This window comes from Tenebrio molitor, chromosome 8, assembly GCF_963966145.1.
Source record: "Tenebrio molitor chromosome 8, icTenMoli1.1, whole genome shotgun sequence".
Lineage (NCBI taxonomy): Eukaryota > Metazoa > Arthropoda > Insecta > Coleoptera > Tenebrionidae > Tenebrio > Tenebrio molitor.
In genome coordinates this window covers 19,540,301-19,559,823 of record NC_091053.1, presented here as the reverse complement: position 1 = coordinate 19,559,823, position 19,523 = coordinate 19,540,301, and the positions used below count along the sequence as shown (strand labels likewise).

The window sequence follows — 19,523 nt, the reverse complement described above, 5'->3', positions numbered from 1 at the left end:
ATTTTTTTCTCATGTATAAGGAGTCATGGAGTTGGAAATACCCGTCCCACCTGCTCTTCCTTTATTTCTTCTTATAAAGCCCTTTTAGTAAATAACCTTGTGTCCCCACACTCAGCCCTTCATCAGGGTAGCGCTAGATTGTCTTTCGGCGCCCTTTAGTCGACAAGTTCGAATAAATCATAATTCAGTTTCTGGTAATAAAATATAAACATTTTCAAAAATCGGATTTTGGCGCCCTTCCACCTGGCGCCTACCGGCCGCTCCTCTCGCTCTACCCCAGGGCCGCCACTGCCCACACTCTATTGGTTCTAACTGCGAGGAGGATGATTCAGCTGGAGTCCTAGACACTTTCAAAGAGTTTATGAAAGACAAGCAAGTGATTGACAAATCTGATTTGCCTGTAGTGAGAAGGCCCATTTATGGTCCAGTACCTGGGCAATTAGAAACAGGGAGTTCTCGGAAAGACGTTGCCACTCCCTACGTTGCGGGTGTTGTGGCCAGAAAAAAAAAATCAATTGCGGTGACTGCATTTTACTAATGGAAACCACAGATGATGTTCCAGAAAATATTTTGATTAGGGAGCGTGAAAGCACTCGTCACCAGTTTGTGCACCCAAGTACAAATTTTGCGAAAGCGTTTCGCCATTTAACTTTTGTAATCTATGACTTGGTGCCCAAATTTGTGATGGTGTATAATTTAAAAAAGCGAATTATGGAGAGGATCAAATGGGAAAATGGCGACACGTGCAACATGCAGGTTCTTCGGATCAGCGGCCAGGTCATCTGTCAGCATGTCTTCTCTCTTCGGTGCCAAAAGGAGGAACATTGCAAACGCGACGGGTGGTCTTACATGATCCAGAGCTTCACGAAATCGAAGATATTGGGGTTTGAGATGTATTGGCCTAACGTGGTGGAAATGGTGAACGAGGATAACAACGAGGACAAGGGGTACCATTCGCTAAACGAGGAAAGAGTATTTATAAATATATACCTACATAAGTGTTATTGCTATTTATAAGGAAATCTAAAAATGAAAAGCATGGGGCCCTAGAGGAAAGACGTATCTTTCAAATAAAAAAAGGACCTTGCCTTCATCTGTTGTGGTTTTAAAGATATGGATGTTTAAAAACCACAATTTTTTGACCATTTCAAATCAGGTAGGTACCTAAACCCCACCCTTATAATAAAATTTTACAAAATGAGAATACGACCGAGGTTTCTTGAAGAACCAACACTTCTGCAAAAATTAGTCGTCTCTTGGTGTCCCAAGACGTGCGTGCGTGTTAGTGCAATTTTATTTTCGCTTTTTTTTCGTCTCTTATTTGCAATGGGTGGTAGAGGTAGACCTGCGCCAGCTCATATTGTTGATATACAAGATTTAATGGCGCAACGTAGTATAAGGGCTGAAGTACATCGATACCAAAGTCTCATATTTAATGAGACTTTGAATTGTATAAGATGGTTGGCAAAAAGGCGCCTCTTGCGTAATTCAGTGCTGTGCCAGACCTGCCAAATACCCATGTCCTTTGTCCGTAAAATGGACTTAACAGATGGTTATAGGTGGAAATGTAAAACGTGTAGTAGAGTGATCAGTATTCGGAACGACTCCTTTTTCTCTGGAAGCCACCTATCACTCCAACAAATTTTATTAATAATATATGGTTGGGCAAAGGATATTGTAATAGGTGGTTTGAATGACGACATGACTTCTAAAGTGGTAGAAATAGATGAATCAAAATTCTTCCATCGGAAATATCATCGGGGTCAATGGAGGGCAGGACATTGGGTATTTGGCGGAATTGAAAGGAATACAAAAAAATGTTTCCTGGTGGAGGTACCTGATAGGACAGTAGAAACTTTGTCAAATCTTATACAAAGGTACGTATATCAAAAATTAGCAATGCGCAAGTTTACAATAAATAATCACTAATAATAAATTTTACAGAAACCTTCACTGATTTCATCCAAAACACGCTCATTGTGATGTCGGATTAGAAGACAAGTTTCCGAGTCGCAAATGTAAGACATTTATTCATATTAAATACGATAGCTTTAGACAGTCTGGAGACGAGACGTTCAACAAATGATCTGATATTTTTATTTAGGCTGTGTAATGGGTTTGTCGACTCCCCTGAGTTGCTGGAGCTTTTTTACTTAAACTGTCCTATAAGAAAATTGAGGACCGTTGTTGGCCACTCAATCCCATCGCACCAACTATGGTCTCTTCTCTCCGGTGGCTAGGATCACACGCATGACATCGAGCTTTTTGGTTTATCACTAAGAAATTTTAAATTTAAGCTAAAGGATATTGATTTATAGCACTTTTTTTCATTAAAGCTTTAAAGCTTTTGTCTTGATCACAATTATTTTCTGATTTTCTTTTTTTTTTCTTTTTTTAATATATGTAGTTGATATGAATTGAATCGGTGAGTCCAAGAACAGTATGAGTCACAAAATGGCGGTACTGAGTCAAGATAGCCAAAGTTAATAAAATTGGTTCCCTCATCGAATGAGCCTAAGAACAGTACGCAACGAACGATCTTTATGAGAGAATACGCTTCCCATTTATAGCAATGAGTCCAAGAACAGTACGAGTCCAGGACTTAAACTGTTTTTGCTCTCAGAAACGTCACAATAGTGTAAAGTTGGAGAATGGCGCGGTCATAGCACATAACCTAAAACAGTCGCCTAGAAACCATAGCGTGGTGTTAACCAATTGTGACTATTGTGTGTATTTGGCTTAAAAGACCATGTCAACTAGTGACAGTAGTGATCATGAAGACAGTGTGCATCGGAGTAAGAAGAGAAAACGAAATCCCAAAACTTGGAAAAACAATCAAATAAAACTTGCCCGTTCACTTGGTCAGGCCTATAATACCACGGCGGAGAAAAGAGTTGAAGCAAAAAAGTCTGGACCTTCGTGCATGTAAGCTCATAGAACCTTAGGTCTGCAAAGAATAAAATTACTAACAGGTATTTTTCTGTTTTAATTAGGTGTAAACGAAAATGTACTAATCAGTTTACTAACGACGAAAAGAACGCTGTGATAGCAAAATTGTACGATGGTAGGCCTAAAAATGAACACGATACGTTTTTGCAAGGGCTCATTGAACTTAAACCAATTCAGAGACGTAGACCACGTTCAGAAGAAAGTGTTAAATCTAGACCTACAAATTTTGCATACCATGTCTTGAAAAATTCTGATCGTGTTCTCGTATGCAAACAAGCCTTCATGAGTCTGCATGCCATATCGCATATTCAAGTGCAGCGCTTAACTACACTACTCGCAGCAGGACAATCACCAAAGGATTTGAGAGGACTACATAACAATAAACCACGCGCTATATCAGACACTATTGTTTTAAAAATAAAAGAACATATCGAATCTTTTCCACTTAAGACATCACATTATTCAGCTAAGACAAAACATTACTTAGATGCAACCTTGAATATGAAAACTATGCACAATCTCTTTGTTAAAAAATTTCCAGACATGCAACACTTGTTAAAATATGAATTTTACTTAAAATATTTTAATAAAAATTATGCTCTAAAATTTGGAAGACCTGAAGTAGATGTATGTTGTGAGTGTGAAAGATTAGGTGCGAAATTAAAAGATAAAAATCTTAACGATAACGCCAAGCGAGTTGTTGCTGCAGAACTAATGGTGCACAAGAGACGTGTAAAGAAATTTTATACTAAACTAAAGCAAATCAAGCAACTCTGTTCTGAACGAGCTGACGTGGCAGCAATAACATTTGATTATATACAAAATTTACCCCTGCCACACATACCAGTCCAAGAGATATTCTACTTTCGGCAACTGTGGGTATACGCGTTTGAAGTGCATAATATTAAAGACAATACTGGACATTTTTATACTTACCATGAGGGCCAAGCCCGAAAAGGACCTGATGAGGTATGCACTTTTCTAAATGACTATATAAAAAGTCACGTTTCTGAAGATATAACCGAATTGCACATATTTTGTGATGGATGTCCAGGGCAGAATCGTAATAACACAATGGTTAGATTTCTCTTGGCACTGCAAGCTACTAAACGTTTCAAGAAAATCTATCATTACTTCCCCGTAAGAGGACACTCGTTTTTGCCCTGTGAAAGGGATTTTGGAACATTGAAGAGATTGGTTAGAAAACATGACCGTGTATACATCCCAGAAGAATATGAGGAAATTATGACATCTTGTAGAAAAAATAACCCATTTACTGTAAAACAAATTACCTATAAAGATATTATTGACTTTAAAAACTGGTGGCCCAACAGTTACAAAAAGAACTGCAGCTCAACTGCGACTGGTGGCAATGCAGGAAAAGACAATTTGCAATTTGCAATTTCGAGCTACAGGCAGTTCGTTTATGACAGTTCAAACCCTGGATATGTCACCACTTACGAGTACATTGATGGTTTAGTTTCGCATTCATTTAAACTACTGAAACAAAACAAACGTAGTCCTTCACTTCCCACTGGACGTGCTTATAAGGAACCAGTTCCCATCAACCAAAATAAGGTAAATGACGCAAAGATGGTGATGCAGTACATTACAGGGGAGGTTCTGGAGTTTTATTATTATGTGACTTCATGGAAAACGACAAATAGTAATCTCGACGACGACTAGAAGCGAAATGAGATAACACTACTCACTAAATTTAATATTTGTTCATTTTCTATTATTATATAAGTTACTGAATAAAACAAAACTTGATCAAAATGTCGTATCGTTTACTATACTCTTAATTGGTGATTAATTTTTAAGATCAACTAACTCACTGACCCTTTAAATTTACCAAAATACTGTCTGAAAATAATTGAGTTCAAGAACAGTACAAGTCCATGAAGTTTTTTCCTTATTAAGCGTGATATTTTTCAAACTAAAAACTTCGCGCTATAAAATCCCTACCGCCGACGACCCATTACTCATTTTTAGGGCCCGGATTTTAGGCAAAATGGACTATTTTTATTTTTTAAGGCACATGTATGAAACTTGTCTATAAATGATTTCTGGCTTAATTAGAGTAATTAGAGCCATATTTGATTCTGCCTATTCGGCCTAAAATGCCCTTTAAATACCTATTTTACCTTTTAACTGCCTGAACATGCCTAAAATGACCAAAAATCAATTTCATTTTTGCGGTTTTTTCCCAATTTTCGAATTCTGGGAAGTTTACGGTATTGAAAATGTAAAAGTGGTACCTCAATAAAATTTACAATGCTTTATGATTTTAAAATTTAAGGAGATGTAATTACTGAAATGTACAAAGTGCAGTACAATACAGGAATTACTTTTTCGCTTTTACGGTTGGGACCATGATGTCAGCGGTAAATACTCCGACAATACCTAAGTACCACAAACCATTAGACTGGACTGGCATAAATTACAGAGTTTATCTGTTTGCCTCTGTTCGAAGGGGTGCAGGTATACGCGGTCTAATGTTTTCTGATACTTAGGTATTGTTAGAAGCTTTAACGTTTATAAAATGGTCCTTGCCATAAAAACGAAAATTAAAATCCCGAAGTGAAACAATAAGAGAAACCTTAAGGGTGTCATTTTCTAAAAATTTAAGAAATATAAAATTAACCATCTCCTCTGAAATTTGGTGGGAGACGTAAATATAAGCATTACAAATTTGTCATTTCTCGTTTACTTTATCTCCGTGCAGTGGTCGTGTTTCTTGTGAACCTGTTTAAAGTGAACATAATGCCGAAACAAAAAATTAGTTTACGCGAAAAAATATTACAGTGGACAAGCAAGAAAGATTTATATGAAATAAAATCAACCCGAGAAATGTTTTGTAAAGCTTGTGGTAAACTGGTAAGTTAAGCATAATTAAAAATATGTCATTTTATATTTTTTACTTATTTGAAAATTTTATTTTTTGTAGTTTATATGCGAAAAAAAATGTCACTTGCAACAGCATGAGCAAACGGCCATCCATAAAGAGAACATTATGACACCGCTTCGGCAAACGTTGCTGACACAGAACTTGGAGGAATCGGCAAATAGTACATTCAATATGGAACTTTGTAACGTCTTTTTAGCTGCCAATATACCATGGCACAAACTACAAAATCCTGCGTTTCAGAATTTTCTGACAAAATATTGTGGTAGAAAAATTCCGGATGAGTCTACTTTACGGAAAAATTATTTACCAAAATGCTACAAAGATGTATGAACATACTATCTTTTAATATTTAATTTAAAATTATTTTCACTTTTAGACTATTGACCGCATTCGGAATGAGCTGGATCTTTTTAACATATGGGTTTCAGTTGACGAAACAACAGATGCACTTGGGCGATATGTGGCGAATTGTCTGGTTGGGAAACTTTCGGAAGATGAACCTGGAAAATCTTATCTTTTGGCGTCTAAACAATTAGAAAGAACAAATCATGAGACAATAGCTAGATTCGTAAATCAATCTTTAGGTAAGGGTTTTTCACTTTTTTAAATTTATTTTGATTTAAAATTTCTATGCGTAGAAATCTTGTGGAGTACCAGAGTTGTTGCTGAAAAGTTTCTTTTGTTTGTAACGGATGGAGCACCATATATGATAAAATCTGGTAGACACCTTAAGGTGTTTTATCCAAAAATTGTGCATGTCACATGCTTAGCGCATGCTTTAAATCTAGTGGCTGAAAAAATTCGCTATCAATATGAAGATGTGGATAATTTAATTTCGAACGTGAAAAAAATTTTCGTTAAGGCACCTTTGAGAGTTGAAATGTACAAAGAAAAACTAAAAGAAATGCCACTGCCTCCACAGCCAATTTTAACACGATGGGGAACATGGCTTCAGGCTGCTATGTTTTACAGCGAACACTTTGATTCCATTAAAGAAGTAAGTATATAAAAGATAAGCAAATTAATTGATTGTTAAACTGTTTTTAACTACTCACAGGTTGTCATGTCCTTTGATGGAAGTTCTGCTGTTGCTATTCAAAAAGCACAGTCTATAATGAAGAAACCCGGAATAAAAAACCAATTAATTTATGTTCGCAGTAATTTTAAAATAATCTGCGAAAGTATTACTCAATTGGAAAAAAATGGGTTACCTTTAACCGATTCAATCAAAATTGTTGAAAACGTATTTACCTCCCTAAAAAAATCTCCAGGCCCTGTAGCAGCAGTAGCATTAAAAAAACTTGAAGATGTTACTGAAAAAAATCCTGGATACAAATTTCTTCTAGAATTGGCAAGAATTTTTAGAGGTGAAGATGTGCCGGAACATGACACCAAAATGGAAGAAATTTATTACAAATTTGCGCCCATTACCTCTTGCGAGGTAGAAAGAAGTTTTTCAAAATATAAGTCCATTTTGGTGGATAACCGACAATGTTTTAAAGTAGAAAATTTAGAGCAATATCTTGTATGCAATGTAAATACGTAACAATGTAAATAACTAACAAACTTGTAGTATTGTATATTAATTAATAAAAAATAATTAGTAAATATCTTGTTGTGTGTACCTACTTAAAACTTTAAAAACACATTTTTTAATTTAATTAACCACAACTTTGGACCTAGTATGGCTTATTTTCAGTTTTTAAGGGACTATTTGCAGTAGTTTAAGGGACTATTTTAGGCATCTATTTCCGACTTTTTAATTGCCTAAAATCCGGGCCCTACTGATGAGGTATGCACTTTTCTAAATGACTATATAAAAAGTCACGTTTCTGAAGATATAACCGAATTGCACATATTTTGTGATGGATGTCCAGGGCAGAATCGTAATAACACAATGGTTAGATTTCTCTTGGCACTGCAAGCTACTAAACGTTTCAAGAAAATCTATCATTACTTCCCCGTAAGAGGACACTCGTTTTTGCCCTGTGACAGGGATTTTGGAACATTGAAGAGATTGGTTAGAAAACATGACCGTGTATACATCCCAGAAGAATATGAGGAAATTATGACATCTTGTAAAACAAATTACCTATAAAGATATTATTGACTTTAAAAACTGGTGGCCCAACAGTTACAAAAAGAACTGCAGCTCAACTGCGACTGGTGGCAATGCAGGAAAAGACAATTTTGCAATTTCGAGCTACAGGCAGTTCGTTTATGACAGTTCAAACCCTGGATATGTCACCACTTACGAGTACATTGATGGTTTAGTTTCGCATTCATTTAAACTACTGAAACAAAACAAACGTCGTAGTCCTTCACTTCCCACTGGACGTGCTTATAAGGAACCAGTTCCCATCAACCAAAATAAGGTAAATGACGTAAAGAAGGTGATGCAGTACATTACAGGGGAGGTTCTGGAGTTTTATTATTATGTGACTTCATGGAAAACGACAAATAGTAATCTCGACGACGACTAGAAGCGAAATGAGATAACACTACTCACTAAATTTAATATTTGTTCATTTTCTATTATTATATAAGTTACTGAATAAAACAAAACTTGATCAAAATGTCGTATCGTTTACTATACTCTTAATTGGTGATTAATTTTTAAGATCAACTAACTCACTGACCCTTAAAATTTACCAAAATACTGCCTGAAAATAATTGAGTTCAAGAACAGTACAAGTCCATGAAGTTTTTTTGTTTGTATCTTAATTCAGTTTAGTTTTTTCATAAATATTTTTGGGCAAAAACATTATTCTTTAGCGGTTCTACAAGTCTTCTGTACTGGCCAAAGTAATATCTTCATTAATTATAAATCTATTCAGTTTTTATCGATTATCTCAAAACTGACTTTTTGGACTCATACTGTCCTTGGACTCACCGATTCAATTGTATTAATTACTTTTGATTTATTGTTTTCTTTTTTTTAATTATTAGAACTATTTGATGTAAAGGGGCTTCCCGTAATAAAGGGTATTATTATTATTAAAATATTGTGAGATATTAGACTGTAATTGAAAGGAAATAAAATGGCATGTGCATTTTGCGGTAACATTGCTTTGAAAAGTATTAGGTATAATTACATGTCAACTTTGACAAATAACTGAAATCTGCTACTTTTTTCTGGCAGCTGTACATTTCATTTTTAGTTTTTAGGTTAGAGAACATGTTTTTTTCCGTATTAAGCGTGATATTTTTCAAACTAAAAACTTCGCGCTATAAAATCCCTACCGCCGACGACCCATTACTCATTTTATCAAATTTAAACTTTGTTGTAACCGTAGAGTTGTAACCAACTAATAATTTTGCAAAACCTGTTAACAGACTGACATTTGATATGTCAAGATATGATACACAGTACGGGCGCTGCTAAAGAATAAAAAATCGGAAAAATATTTAATTTTAATTTCGAATGTCATTTGAACGAGAAAAACTCTCGGTGACAAAAACTTAAGATGAATAATGTCCCCAAAAACCGCCCGTACACTTGCGCTCTGCGGGGATCACTTAAATTACACTTTTCAACAGGCCGGTTATAATACAGCAGGTCGTGACATAACCATTATCTATTTATAAGAAATTAGCGAAAATCATTTGTAAGGCTTTTCAAATTTTAAATATAATTTTGTAGTGCTTATATAGACCAGCAACATTACACTTGCCTAGAGGACATTAGACTTGTCTATGAATGTTATACCGATAGATCGATATGGCTTACGATTTACACCACAAGATGATGCCACCAGATTTCAGAAATTTAAGCAAAAAAAGCATCATACGTTACGTAAAAAGGGGTATAATATTATTTAAGGCCATTTGCATCGACGTTCTTTATTTTTAAAGCAGCCTTAAAAACAATTGTTGCTACGATTTTAATAATTGTAACCAAGGTTTTATGTTTTTCTTATTTTTAAGCTACGACGGTGCAAACGCTTACCTATTAGTCGAATTTATACAATTTTTCATAAACAAAATTGTTTCCCTATGGTAACAAGAGCAGAACAATCTGAATAATCCTGATTCCGCACGTAATCGAGAAAAGCGTGCGCGGACAAAGCGTGTTAATTCTTTAATAAATCTGGCAACGGTGTAAGTTCATTTCATACTGCAAATACAGAGGAAAGTGCGAGAAGAAATCGTGCACGTATTCGCGTATTCCCCGTGCGCAGTAGCGGTGCGTACTAGTAAGACCTTAAACTGCAACATTACCAAAGCGTAATACATGGGGATGGTCGAGATAATTGTGGATTTTGTAAAACATGGTGGAAACCCACGTACGACCCATTTGTGTCTTATTATTGTTTTTCGCGCGAAGCAGAAATAATTTTAGTACCCCAAACACATACCTAGTCCAAAAACAGAAGCTGGACAGCAACATTTAGCACAGTTCAATAATTAAAAAAACAACTAAAAACGCACAATTTGAACACAGAAGAATACACCGTACTTCTGCACTACTCTTCAGTCAAGACCAAAGTGTCTCCAAAAAACACATGGCCGTTCATCCTCTGTCGACTTTCACCCCCGCCCCTAGCGGTCGCTGACGGTACCGAAAGCGGTACTATCATGGCTTTTGTTGGCGGTTGGTTTGAATTCAATGTAATTTATATAGGTAAGTACATTTGCGGAATTAAAATTTCGGACACTATTGTCAATGTCTTGATATAAACTCTAAAACAACCTTTACGTTAATAACCTTATTTTTTACTCTTGTCATGTTTTTGTCGTTTTGGCATTCAAAAATTGTCATTTGTGGCATAATTAGGGGTAGGCAACATATCAAAACGATGATTTAATGTCAGTCATGATGACAGTAGAAGGTGCTTTACAGAGATTTTGTTGAAGTGACAGAAAAATAGTGCCCGAAATTTTAATTCCGCAGCTGTACTATGGCGGACAATAAATTTAGGCCGGCAAATTTCTGACATTTTAAAAAATGCAATGCAAGCGACGATTTATTGTCATTAGGACTGAGGTTTTCAAGCTGTTTGGCGTTTCCTCCGCCATTTTCGTAACTTACAGATCATGACGCACTAGCATAACTAACTTGCAACTAGTAGCAATTCTCTCTGGTGCACACTTTTTTTCCCAATTTTAATTTTGGTTATCCCTGTCACGATGACAAGAATGACAAAAATCGAAAATGGGGTTAGTGGTGGAGTTTTTTAAGGCAAACCCGGACCAGTTAACTTTCCAAAAATCGGTTTCAAATAAGAACCTCCGCAGATGAGACCGTATTATCGCTAGAAGAACGAACATGAAAAAAACCTGTGATTTCTGAAATGTTTGATAAAATTATGATTAAAAAAAATTGTGAATAATAAAAAATGTGTACACAAGCGGACTCTTCTCAAAAGAGAAAGATAAACGAGCTATGCAGCTACTCGTTCCACATTTGTGGAAGTGACTGTTACACATGTAGATTGCTGAGAGGGTCAGCAAGAATATTAGAAAATATCACTGTGTGTCTACCCCAAATTGCTCGACTTTGGAAAACTTAGATGACGATGTTTTTTCACAAAAGAGTGATAATTTAATTGCAGTTTCTATGATATAGATAGTCTATGAAAGACGATATGGCTGAAACTTATTTCAGTTACAAATGTACTGTTTGCGGCTTAGAAGGGACATTTAGTAGTGAACCCGATACCGATTCTTCCGAAATTAATAAATCGGTAGAATGTGGAATTGTTGCGATGGATTCAAGTTTTACTCAATTTTCTATTTATTTGCAGCATTAGATATCTCCTGCATGAACTCGGCAACACATTTTGCTGTAGAAAATGAAGGATTAAATAGTGTAAAAGAAGTCGGAAGAAATGAAATGATAGATGCAGGACAAGTAGACTTTAGATTAGCGCGAGAAGCGGGAGAACTTGATTCAAATGGAGTGGCAATGGTTACGGTTATTCATTTCTGATGACGAAGTATGAAGTAAACGGTCTTACAATGCATTTCCGGAGTAGCTTCTATAATTGGTGCTCGACCAAAAAAAAGTGTTATATGTAGGTATTAAAAATAAGTATGTACTGCAGAATATGTGAAAAATTTGCTAAACTGAAAAAAAAAACGCACCATCTCATAAATGTTAAAAATTGGAAAAATACATCAACATCAATGGAAACCGAATTATTTTAGAAGGTTTTCAAAACTCTGTAGCTATGCACAATTTAAAATACACTAAAATCATAGGAGATGGAAATGGTAGAGAGATAAAAGAGTCGATGCGTTACGGTCCACATTGTTTCATAGAAAAAATCGAATGCAGAAATCATATAATGCGAATCTACTCTAACAAAATTATTAAAAAACTGTTTTACGTTTACCACCATACCATTGCGAGTTAAATTCCATTGAGTTAATCTGGGCCCAGATGAAAAATGAAGTTGCTTCAAAACTTTTAAATTAAGAGATGTGAAGCTATGGAACATGTAACTGATTAAAACTGGAAAAAATGTATTGAACATACAAAAAAAAATTGAAAACAAAATGAGAAGAATTCGTGAAAATTTTGGCACAGTACCTGAACTGATTATTTCTTTACAGGATTCCTCCAGTGACACATGTTCTGAGTCAGATAGTAACAAAGAAAATTTTGACTAAATTCGTCAACCATGAGCCACTTTTCTCAAAGACAATTATATGAATATGAATTTATAATAAAATTTTTATATAAACAGGCTTTACCTCTTTTCAAATTGAATCTTTTAGTGATTTAAAAGAAAAAATTACTACATAATGCAAATTTTTAAATTGAATAACATTCTGCGATAATAATTTAATTGAGATTTATTTTCAAATATTCGCGCCATTTTTCTCCTGCAATCCTGCTACCCGATTTATAATTTTTGCTGTGTAAACCTGGTTTCTTCCTGCTAAACAAATGTAGTATAGAGAAACATTTTATAAGTGCTATTAAATATCGTAAATGTCAAAATATCCGTCTATCACAAAAAAATTGAATATTTAAAAACCGACATATTAAACAGCCCCAACAATATTTTCGGGAATCATTCGAATTGTGCATAAGACAGCCGAGTGTTATTTTGTATTCTGATTTTGTTCGTTCATCTTTACTCGAACCGTTTTTACGTTGTCTTAAGGCGCGTACAGACTACGCGAACCGAGCATGTAATGTAACATGTAATGTAATGCTCGTCGCAAAATTGGTGCCACGAACAGCCGACGAACCGAGCACACAACGAACAGCTATACTCTGTCCACTGATGATAGATTGCGCGCTTTTTTATAGACACAGAGACGAGTGTCTACACTTTATAACATTTGCTATTTCATTAATACTCGAAGAATAAATAATTCCAACAACAGTTTATAACAATTATTGAAAATACCTGTACTGAAACTTCATTTAGAGTCACAGCTGTAATTCTGTAAACAACATCATAGGCATAGGATAACTACTGGCCGGATGAAGAGTTTTGTATTTTTCAGTGCGTTATGTTTTTAAGTGATTTTTTTTATAATCGTCTCAGTTCAGTTCGATAGTTCCGAGGTTGCGTGTCATTACAGCTACATTATACAGGGTCGCTAAAAAGTATGGATTCAGCTAAATATTTTCAGAACGGTTTAGCAGAACGCATTGAAATTTGGCACACAGGTAGAAATGTTTAAATTTTTTCATCTGATAGTTTTTTCAATTTTCTAACGTCATTTATTTTGAAGATGCAAAGCTAACTTGGTTTTTTTTAAATGGCACGGGGGATTTAAATGTAATATTTTTGAAAAGAGTATTTTTTGTGAATTCAGTGAAGTAACACATGGCCACATCGCCGCCATTTTGAAATTTTTTTTTTGCTTAAAAATTATGTATTTCGGGTTTAAACTTTTTATCTTTTTTATTAAAATGTATCTGTTTCAGTTAAATGTCTTACTTCTACACTTATTATTTATTTTTATTAATTTTTTGGCCAAAGTGCAGGCGGCAAAGAATTAACAATGGCTAAAAAAACATTCCAAAGGTCAAATTCAAATTTTATTAATTCGATAATGTGCTACATCACTGGATTCACAAAAAAATATTCTTTTTAACGATGTTAAATTTGACCTCTCGTGCCATGTAAAAAAAATCAAGTTGGCTTTGTATCTTCAAAATAAAAGATGTTATAAAATTGAAAAAAATATCAGCCTATAGAATTTAAACACTTCTAGCTGTGTGCCAAATTTCAACGAGCTCTGCTAAACCGCTTTGAAAATATTTAGCTGTATCGATACTTTTTAGCGACCTGTATGTGATAAGAGTGATAACGAAAAACCATTAGCTTTAATTCTGTGTAGTGATGCAATAAGAATTATGTGGAATCTGATGAAAAAAGAGAAAAAGGCTCGACGAACTTTATGAAGATTTAAAGTTCCAACATATTAGCGGACAGCATAATAGTTATTTACACAATTAGTGGGATAAAAGCAATATTACAGGATTCGAGTGTGAAGATTGCAGATGACGAGTGCGTTAGCCCGAGTTCATCTGTAATCACACGAGTTTCCTGTAATATGCTTTAGCCCACGTGTTATGTACAAAATTTTATCTAAGACCGCCCCGAATTAAAAAAAAGGTAAATCTGATTTATTTCCGCCAGTTTCATTACACCACTCAGTGGAATAATGACTTACTTATCCCACTGAGTGGGGTAATGAAGCTCGCTTATCCCACTGAGTGGAGTAATGAAATGCGTCAGGTAATGAAGTTCCTTATTCCACTTAAATGAGTGGGATAAGTGTCATTTATCCCACGGGATTAGATAAAATATTTAATAGAATGTCTCCCACAGACGGTGAGAATTTACTAACCAAAATAGGACCCGAAAATCTCCAAAAAGAATACGCGTTTTCGATGTGCAATCTCAATTTAAGGCAGGTAAGTATTAACGCAAATATTGTTAGTTCAGAAATTTGTTTAACGAATTAAAAGTAGCTTCAACAATGAAGAAAATGAAGAAAAATTTTTTTTTCTTTACTATTTTACAGGTAAACTTTTGTAATGACAATTTGTCAGTAGAAAACGTTTTTGCACCACCGGTCATTTTCACGTGTTTACCGATTTCATGAACATGTTTACTTATCAAAAGACGGTAAGTAATAAAATAAGAAATTATTGTTTAGATTCGGCATCGCGCGCAGAGCAATGGGCCATAAACTAGTATGAAAAATGTAAAAAATGCCTTCTTTGGAGAAATCAAACAATTTAATAAATTAAAAAGAAAATTTTATCTATTTATTAATAGTTCCGATGATGCAAAAATATTATTAAGCATCACGGGTGCTTGTCCGTCAGAATAACTGAATGCCCCTTTTTGGGGCCGATTTCTAATTTTACCTGAAAAGGTAGGAGCGAAGTTGCTGTTGATTATAACATTTACTCATTAATTTGTTAGGCTGTCTTACAAATATGGTGATCCATACATTTTATTAAATACATACCATAACTTACTACACTCTTTAAATAAATTACAAGGAAGGGTTCGTCTGATTTGGACGGCGAAGCTGTGAACCTCGAGAGCGCATGCGCGCCACGAACGGTTCGCAGTGCTCCGCTCAGTGTCGGTTTTCTGACGAACACAAAGCGCCATTCACAAACGCATCTCGACAAAGGGAGCTGACTACAGTCATAAACTCATAAATCTAATCTCCAACAATTTCAGTTACCATTAGTTTTTGTCCCTTATTTAAACGGTCTTGATTGTAGTTTTTTATGCATTTCATTTATGCTGAACAAAATAAATAGGTTATTATTTTTGAAAGCAACTCTTTACAATAACTAATAAATAAGTTTCACATTTTCTACAATAATGCGAATTGTGTCAATTTGTTGTAAAAATGCATAAGTCGAGATGGAGCATGCCATCAGCTTCGCAAATCAATCCGATGTTTAAGTCAATTATTGTTATATTACTACAGATTAATTCCCACATACCTACATCAAACGTGCGTGTTCAGTGCTTGCTTTCATCCAATCAAAAATGTTATCGCGGATAAATCGTCTTCCTAGTCTGTCTTCTGTCAAAAACGAATAAAATTGCATGTTACGCCTGTCAGATTCCCAAATTGTTTTTAATAATTGTGTTTTTAATAACTGTCAGTATTAAAAATAAATAATTAACGTTAAAGTTTGAATTCTGGAATTAGTCTTGCCAAAAATAACGCGACCTAATTTGTTAAATCTGATAAAAAAAATAGGTCTTGTTATTTTACCTTCGATTATAATTTAATTTTTTTAAACTATAATTCGTTTTTTTTTATGACACGGAGTCTGTTTTCGGTACCAAAACTAAAAAACAACCAACATTCTACCTACTTTCTCCGAAGATGTGCAGTTATGGCTTTGTCTTTTTTTTTTATTTTACGATGGGTGCAATATGTATGATTAAAAAAGAGAAGAAGCGGCGACGTTGGTGGCGAACTGAACTCTATAGAAAACGCGTCGGTACCTAATGAACTTATGCAAGATTTAAAACTTCAACGTGTCAGTGGACATTATAAAAATTTTACAAAAATGTCTCCTACAGACTTTGACAAATTATTGACAATGATAGGACCGAAAATCTCGAAAAAAAATACTACTTGTACGTTCGCGGGAGAATGAAAATTTTATTTTAAAAGCACACTTTAGCTACGAATCCCTTCCTTGTAACCTCCTACCTTTTCAGGTAAAATTAGAAATCGGCCCCAAAACGGGCATCCATTTTATTCTGACCATCGCCGAAATACGGGCACAGCACCCGTGATGGTTATATTTTTTTTTATTGGTAACCTATTTTACTTAATTAAAGCACGCCTCAGTGTGTATAAATCCAACTTTCAAAAACGAGCGTTTTTTAAAGTTTCCATAGCAACATCAACAGCCCGAGAGGACCTGAGAAACGTGCACTCTCCATCCCGCCAGTAGTTTTCCTACGCCTATGATGTTGTTAACAGAATTACAGCTGTGAATCTGAATGAAGTTGAATTATTTATTCTTCGAGTATGTATTAATGATAAACAAATGTTATGTGCGCTATTCGACTTTTTGCAGCATAGACACTCGTCTCTGTGTCTGTGAAAAGCCGTGCGATCTATCAGTGAACGGAGTATAGAAGCTGTTCGTTGCGCGCTCGGTTCGTCGGCTGTTCCTGGCACCAATTTTGCGACGAGCATTACATTACATGTTACATTACATGCTCGGTTCGCGTAGTCTGTACGCGCCCTTAGTAGCTTTTTATTTGATGTTGCTTCAGAATATTACAATTCAATAGTGAACAAATTTGTTGGGGGCGAAAGAATTTATTTTTCTTTAAAAGGTTCACAGGAAGGTTACAACGTTATTGTTGATTACAATTTACAATACATTGGCATAAAAAATAAATATTGTTAATTTTGCGAGAAAAATATCTCGCTCGCAAAATGGACAAATTATTGTAGAAGGCTTTCTATCTGCTGTTGATATGCATCATGGCTTGAAATACAAAAAATTGGTAGGAGATGGGGATAGTAGTGTATACAATAAAATAAAAAATATCAAGCCATACGGACCCAATTTTTATGTAGAAAAATTTGAAACCATATTTTACGCAATTATTGTAATAAAATCAAAGAATTTGCAAAATGTACAAAACTTAGTCCGAAAATACGGTGTCTATTTCGTCATGTTTTGCGGTTCCGGACAGGAATAATTAGTGCTGTTAAATTTAGAAAAAACGAGAATAAGTCTGGTGAAAAAATATCCACATTGAAAAATGATATTTTGAATGGACCAAAATATATTTTTGGTTGTCGCGATCAATGTCCATCATATTTCTGTAATGGCCCAAAAACTGACGAAGAAAATGTATGGATAGTTTTTAAAAATAGTGAGGTTTTCTCAGATTTTAATAGACATTTAACAAGAGTAGCTAATAATGCATCCAGTTTATTACAGGAAGTTGACACGAATACGTCAGAATGTTATAATAGTATTGTTAATAAATTGATTGGAAGGAAAAGAGTAAAGTCAAGCAGAAGACGAACAGATCAAGAAGAACTGGCACGAGTTCTGCCATGTAAGTGAAACGTTTTTTGAACTACATATACAAATACATATTGTAACGTTTGTTTATTATAAAGAATACAATTCCACCCCCATTTAGCAAAATGTGTGAAAAGGATCAAGCAAAGAAGAAACGGAATTTCGTCGTGAAACTTGCACATTTTGGATCAAAACGAAGCAAGAATTACAGAAATCGAGGTTTTCAGTGACTACAGTTAAAATACAATCAATAATTAGAAAATTAGAGAAATAACTTACCTTGTAATTGGGCAGGAGTAGAGACGAAAAATCACTGCTGTTGGTACCCGACTACCCGGCATCGAAACACGACTGTTCCAAGTTTACCCACGAGTCAGAAAAGTAAAAAGTCCACCACCCCACTTTCGCACCCCCACTTGACCAAAATAGCCAATCGGCTCTCCAAGATTCGACCTGTTACTTTAGCCAATCGTGATAGCTTTTTGGTATTTATAGATTTTTTATATAGCCGTTTTTGTTTTCCACCCTAATTTTGAATTTTTAGAATAAGATAAGACTTTTGTTAGGAGCAGACCGAATAAGTTATAGTTGGATTACGAATATGTACTAAATTACTGACTCTATACAATAATAAATAATAATCATCAAGAAACCAACAAATAATAAAAATGCAACAAATTAACATTATTTTGAAACCAAAATTGGTCTTAAAACGCTCTTACGTAAATGCTCTGCAATCCAAAATAACCTTATTATTACTTTTTTTCCTGTGTTTTCTACTTTGTTTTGTTACTGTTCTAACTACAAGTGCAAACGATTTTAGTTATTTTCTACGATATATAGCAATTAGCTTCTAACTTGCAATTCTCATCCTTTAATTTGACATTCAACACAAATTTGAGAAGGCTAAAAAGTAGCTTAATCTAGTGAACATTAAATTGGCGTTTCTCTCAATTTGAAATTAGGTAAAATTAAATTCAATAATTCAATTTTTTCCTTGATTTTAACAGGACCTCCTAAATTGTCGAACGAATGATTTATTGCAATTGTTATTTTTCATGAACATCTGTTACCCTTGTGTTGGGCTTGGCCGTCCAAGATGGTCGGCAAATTTCACATTGACAAGGGAGAAGAATTTCCGCCTAAATGAACGGTTTCTTAGAAATTATTTAAAATTTACAATCTGGCGCACATATTCCGGCCATCAGGTACATACAATACCAAACTAATAAAAGAATTGTTTTTATTTATCTATCAGTTCCCATTACCTCTTTCGCCCAAAGTAAAGTGCGTCTATCGATATTTTAAAACGACCTTTTGATTCCTTCAGTGGTTTATTGCCAGCTAACAAAGATTGTTGTAAAAGTGGTGAGTAACCGATCCTCAATAATCCGCAGGTACAAGTCTTGAACCATCCAGACTTTTTGTTACAGGGTAGGTAAATAATCCCCTAGTAATGAGACCATCATAAACGACCCAAAATGTTAACTAGTGTTTAAAAAGTCGTTTCAAAATATCGATAGACGCACTTTAGTTGTGCGGATTAAAAGTTTAGAAAGTTTCGTTTCGGGCAATTGTTTCTGGTGGCATGAACAAAATGCCAATCAGTTGAAAGTTTTCCTTATGATTGTTCTTGCTGGAAGAATTTTTTTA

At 34.8% G+C, this 19,523-nt stretch overlaps 1 protein-coding gene and 1 long non-coding RNA gene across 2 annotated transcripts in view; one reads left to right on the top strand and one right to left on the bottom strand.

Moving 5' to 3' along the window:
* LOC138136852 (uncharacterized) overlaps positions 1-18,212 on the bottom strand; it is a 37,843-nt gene extending 19,631 nt beyond the window's left edge. The window contains exon 1 of the long non-coding RNA XR_011161457.1: positions 18,150-18,212. This is a non-coding gene — a long non-coding RNA (uncharacterized lncRNA). The remainder of the gene's footprint in view (positions 1-18,149) is intronic.
* LOC138137316 (uncharacterized) lies at positions 4,945-7,468 on the top strand. The gene is made up of 5 exons (XM_069056628.1): positions 4,945-5,829; positions 5,900-6,184; positions 6,237-6,444; positions 6,499-6,857; positions 6,918-7,468. Exons 1-5 carry the CDS (start codon positions 5,716-5,718, stop codon positions 7,404-7,406), a joined length of 1,455 nt encoding a protein of 484 aa, XP_068912729.1. The 5' UTR covers positions 4,945-5,715; the 3' UTR covers positions 7,407-7,468.
* Positions 18,213-19,523: the final 1,311 nt, after the last annotated feature.

Bases quoted from the DNA above. Each gene is read 5' to 3' on its own strand.
- LOC138137316 (XM_069056628.1), top strand. From the start codon at position 5,716: ATGCCGAAACAAAAAATTAGTTTACGCGAAAAAATATTACAGTGGACA. The intron at 6,185-6,236 runs GTATGAACATAC...TTTCACTTTTAG, and splicing joins TACCAAAATGCTACAAAGAT to ACTATTGACCGCATTCGGAA. The intron at 6,858-6,917 runs GTAAGTATATAA...AACTACTCACAG, and splicing joins ACTTTGATTCCATTAAAGAA to GTTGTCATGTCCTTTGATGG.